The 5,077-nt window shown below is 48.7% G+C and overlaps 1 protein-coding gene across 1 annotated transcript in view; it reads left to right on the top strand.

The window, feature by feature from the left end:
- The window catches only part of MAB21L3 (mab-21-like 3 (C. elegans)), a 36,648-nt gene extending 31,912 nt beyond the window's left edge, over window positions 1-4,736 (top strand). The window contains exons 5-6 of the mRNA XM_015409832.1: window positions 1,964-2,158; window positions 4,503-4,736. Coding sequence (XP_015265318.1) covers window positions 1,964-2,158; window positions 4,503-4,736 — 429 coding nt within the window. The remainder of the gene's footprint in view (window positions 1-1,963; window positions 2,159-4,502) is intronic.
- Window positions 4,737-5,077: the final 341 nt, after the last annotated feature.

Genomic DNA, 5,077 nt, shown 5'->3' on the forward strand with positions numbered 1-5,077 from the left:
CTCCTTTCCAGGGCCCCGGAATCCCCCCCAAAAAGAAAAACGTTTCTTCTTCCCCCCCTTCTTATGGCTGAGGCTGGCTCACCCCCCCCCCGGTGGAGTTCCATGGGCTCTGATTGGCTGGCAATAAGGCCTAAATCACAAGGATTGGGCCAGAGGCCTGGAGGAGAGGCGGGACTTTTAAGGTTGATTGCCACAGTGGTCCTTACCAATATGTGCATTGCCCCCAGAGATTTCATCCCCCCCACCCTTCTTTTTTTTAAAAAGGGACCAGAGCCTTGGTGGTGGAGACCTGCACCACATCCCCTATAAATAGACGTTTGTCCCAGTTTCAAACCTTCCTCTTATGAAGCTGCCTTATTCAGAACCAGACCATCGGCCCATCAGGCTCAGTATTGTCTACTCAGACGGGCAGTGGCTCCCCAAGGTCTTTCACATCACCTACTGCCTGGTCCTTTTTGGGTGCGTTCAGACGGCTCTTTAGATCCGTGCGAGGCACAAATGCCTCATGGATTTAAATGTAATGTCCAGACATCAACATCTGGGAAATGTTCGTCTTCCATGAGCACCCCGTTTTGCCGTGCTTCGGAGCCATACTAAAAAGGTATTTGTTAAAATCTGGAGTTTTCAGTTCCGACAGGCCAATCGCGGACCTGCCCCGTCTGATCATTCTAGCGCGCAATTAAAAAATGGTGCCCGTGCGGGATGGTCTGACATCAGACCATTCTGAACGGGCACCATTAAAAAAAAATCTTAATTCTGCACATGCGCAGATAAACAAGGCCGCCATATGACGCCTATGCGCATGCGCAGAAAGGTTTTTTTTTTAAGCCACCGTGTGTGCCTCCTTCAGTGGATGCCGTCTAAACAATCCACAGGGGATTTCTAGTCATGAGAGGACAGATTTAAAAGATCGGGATCAAATTTGAGCCGGCATAATGGTGGGATTAGCTGCCTGTCTGAATACACCCTTTATTTCATTTTTAAAAATTATTTCTGAGATTTCTATCCTGCCCTCCCACACCAGCGGGCTCAGGGCGGATCACAACAAGTGGGTAAACAGTTAAAATACACAGTGCATACAATTTAAGAACTACAAAACCCATAATACAGTACATGATGGTGAGCAAATAAACAAGCTCCATGGTATATGCTGTATATGTGCCCAAGGGCTGACCTACCAGAAGGCGGGTAAAATGTCTATCAATGGAACGATTAAAGTGCACAGCGCAAGACAAGCTGAGGTGGAGTAGGGCAGGGGAGACCGATGTAATTTGACATCTGTACCCTCAACCGAAGGCCTGCCGGAACAACTCCATTTTATGGGCTCTGTGGAATTGTACTGAGTTTTTAACTGGAGATGCCGGGGATTGAACCTGGGACCTTCTGCATGCCAAGGAGATGCTCTGCCACTGAGCCACAACCCCTCCCCTCCTTGGAGACAGGGACTGGGGAAAGGGTATCTTTCCCATCACTCCTCCAAGGGAAGAGGGTCACTTCCAGATTCTTTCTCACGCTTCTCTGAAGGTAGTAGTGAGAGATTTCCACCCTCTTTTGCCCAGCCCCTCATTCCAAGGGGAAGAGAAGCTAATTAAAGTACTCGAGTCCTCTGCCATTGGCAGCCATTCCTCAGGCGCATGGAGAATCAGAAAAGCCAACGTTTGAGCATCATCTCTGTACGAGTTTCCAACTTGGACAGACTTCAGTGACAAGCACTAAGTGCTGTTAATGGACCATTGTCCCATAAATTTTTAAGTATACATTTGGTGCTTTTGAATCTGTTCCGTAGTCTTGGAACCCACCCAAGGCCTTTGGGTTGGGGTGGGCAGACTGACAGACTGCGAACACTGTTCTACAGAGGCGCTTCCCTAGTGCGAATTCTGGCATCAGGGTATCCCAGCCCTTGCTGGCCTTCCTTTTCTCACTCTCACCCCCCCCCAACACTTTCTGCTTGCTTCACCCACAGTCTTTCGGCTTTGACCTCTTGGCCACTTCCAACTACCACTGGCAGCAGAGCTTTTCCCGAGCAGAGCACGTGCTGATGCAAGGTCTCGACGAAGACGGCGGGTGCCGCCGGATGTGCTTCCGGGTGATGAGGCAGATGAAGGAGAACGTTTGGTGCACGGGGAGCAGGCCTGTCCTCACGGCCTTTCACCTGCAGGTAGGGAACACTTCATCCATTCAGCACATTCCAGGTGTGTCACGGGTGCAAGAGTAGGGGGGAGGGGGTGCCGCTTCTGTTGTAAGTTCCGGGTGCCCTGTCCCTGCCTCAGCCTCCAGACTTTGTGGCAAGAGAGACTAGATAGGTAGATAGGCACACTGACCTTTCCTTCCTGTGTTTACTCTTCTGCCACTGTCCCCTTTGAAATGTAGACTGAGTTCTCAGGGACAACTTCCTTCCTTACATTCACTCTCTCGGATGATGATGAACTCTCTCCCTGCACAAACCAAGAGAGACAACATGCAGTCCTCCCTTAGCACCACGAGGCAGATGGCCCTCTCACCATCTGCTTCCATCCTTTGCCAGTAAGTTAGTATGCTATCCTGTCTCTGCTCTTTCCTATCCAAAAGTGTATTTCTCAAATAAAGCGAGGAGTATTTCTCTTCTAAACTTGCCACGTGGCTCTGTGTAGCTCTGTAAACTGAGTAACCTGGTAAAGTGACACTGCTGCATTTGTAGCTTTATTTAAGCATTCTCCTAACTAGTGGGAACTGGACTAACCACACCAGTTAACCCAAATAGGTTATGGGCCCAGCACGCTTCCACTGTGTTTGTAGCTTTGTTTAACTAGAGGGAACTGAACTATCAGCTGCTGCCCACCTGCTTGTGCATCCTTCCCTAGCCCTCTTCTTGAGCCTTCCCATGGCCCACATTCCCTTTCCCCATGCCTGGACGGTGCATGCCTCATGACAGTCTCGGTGCTGCTGCTGTGTACTATGAGCTTCCCCAGCAATGCTGGGCATTATATGCAGTTAGGACCATGGCTGACAGATCAGGGAAAGGATGCACAGGTGGGCAGTCGGAAAGGTATGTGGGTGACTGCCCCACTTCAAGATGTGCCGATGCTGACGCCTTGTTCCAGTCTGCCTGTTGCCTGGCAAGAGCACGATAGCTACGCCAGCATCCTACAGGGTCTAAAGGTCACATGAACACATATGCTGAATCAGACCCTTGGCCTATCAAAGTCAGTATTGTCTACTCAAACCGGCAGCAGCTCTCCAGATTCTAATACAGGAGTATCTTGAAGACCGACAAGATCTTATGAGACCTCAAAGACCAGCAAGATTTTGCAGGGTATCAGCTTTCAAGAGTCAATGCTCCTGTTGACTCTCGAACGTTTATACCCTGGAAAAGCTTGATTCAGGTGGGTAGCCGTGCTGGTCTGAAGCAGGGGTGGCCAAGCTTGCTCAACATAAGAGCCACGTAGAACAAACGTCAGATGTTTGAGAGCCACAAGTCATGAACAAATATCATGTGTTTTTATTAAAAATATGCAAATTTGCTTTTTATTAAGTGAGACTGCCAAAAATAAAAACAAAAGGGGTAAAAACAGGTATCGATAATGATATTTATTTGTCTAATGATATTTATTTGTCTAATGATATTTATTTGTCTAAGAGAGAGAGGAAGAGAGAGAGGTGAAACGAAAGAAGGAAAGAGGTGGAAAGAAAGAGAGAAAGAGAAAAAGAAACAGAGAAAGCAAATAGGAGGGAGGGAGGAAGGAAGGAGAGAGATGGAAAGAAAGTAAATAGATGAGGAGGAAAGGAAGGAAGGAAGGAAGGAAGGAAGGAAGGAAGGAAGGCCTTCCCTTAGCGTCCCCAGCTGCCTGCTGGGAGCCACACAATATCTATAAAAGAGCCACATGTGGCTCCCAAGCCGCAGTTTGGTCACCCCTGGTCTGAAGCAACAGAACAAAGTTTGAGTCCAGTGGCACCTTGAAGACCAACCAGCTTTAATTCTGGGTATAATTAACTCATTTGAGCTATGGTGCTGGAGAAGGCTCCTATACATTCCTTGGACTGCAGAGGTGACAAACAAGCAAGTACTGGAGCACATAAAACCAGACATGCCGTTGGAAGGAAAAATCACAAAGCTACGACTGGCTTATTTCAGCCATGTCATGCGGAAGAACTCACTAGAAAAAGCAATGGTTTTTGGATCAATTAGGGGCAAAAGGAAACCAGGCCGCCAAAGAACACGGTGGCTGGACACCATCAAAGTCGACTCCAGCCCGAGCATGGAACGACTCAAAGAAATAGCACAAGATCGGAAAACGTGGAGAGTGCTGGCCCATCGAATCGCCAAGAGTTGAACATGACTGAATGGTGAACAACAGCAACATAAGCTTTGGTGCGCAAGAATTAACCCTAATTGGTCTTAAAGGTGCCACTGGACTCAAACTTGGTTCCTGGAAAAGCTTGTTGTTCTTGAAGGTGCTATTGGAGTGTAAATTCTGTAAATGAATGAATAAACAGGGAAATAATACTCCCGTGACCTTTTGCAGATGGTGCTTTTCTGGACTTGTGAGAAGTATCCTCGCTCCAAGGACTGGTGCTGTTTCCGCAAAGCCTTCCTGCGACTGGTCCGGAAGCTGCACAAATGTGTGAGCCAGCATTTCCTGAAACACTATTTCCTCAAAGACACCAACCTGCTGAAGTACGCCAACACCAATGCCTTGGACACAGTGGCGGGAAAGCTGGCTGTCTTCTTGGAGAACCCAGTGCTTCCCCAAGACTGAGAGGAGGGGGCTGGTGGAAAGGAATGCTTCCGAACTGGCTCATCTGTGCTTGTAGAGCTGAGGTGCGAGCACAGAGACAAAAGAGTAGGCGAGCCTTGAGACACTCTGCCTCCTAGGATTTCACTTGTTTCTTTCCCCAATTTTGTGTAGTGGTTAAGTGCGCGGACTCTAATCTGGGAGAACCGGGTTTGATTCCCCACTCCTCCATTTGCACCTGCTGATGTGACCTTGGGTCAGTCACAAGCTCTGGCACAGCTGTCCTTGAAAAAGAGCAGTTTGTGTCAGAGCTCTCTCAGCCCCACCCACCTCACAGGGTGTCTGTTGTGGGGAGGGGAAGGGAA

This window comes from Gekko japonicus, unplaced genomic scaffold (genome assembly GCF_001447785.1).
Source record: "Gekko japonicus isolate JY-2015 unplaced genomic scaffold, Gekko_japonicus_V1.1 scaffold170, whole genome shotgun sequence".
NCBI lineage: Eukaryota > Metazoa > Chordata > Lepidosauria > Squamata > Gekkonidae > Gekko > Gekko japonicus.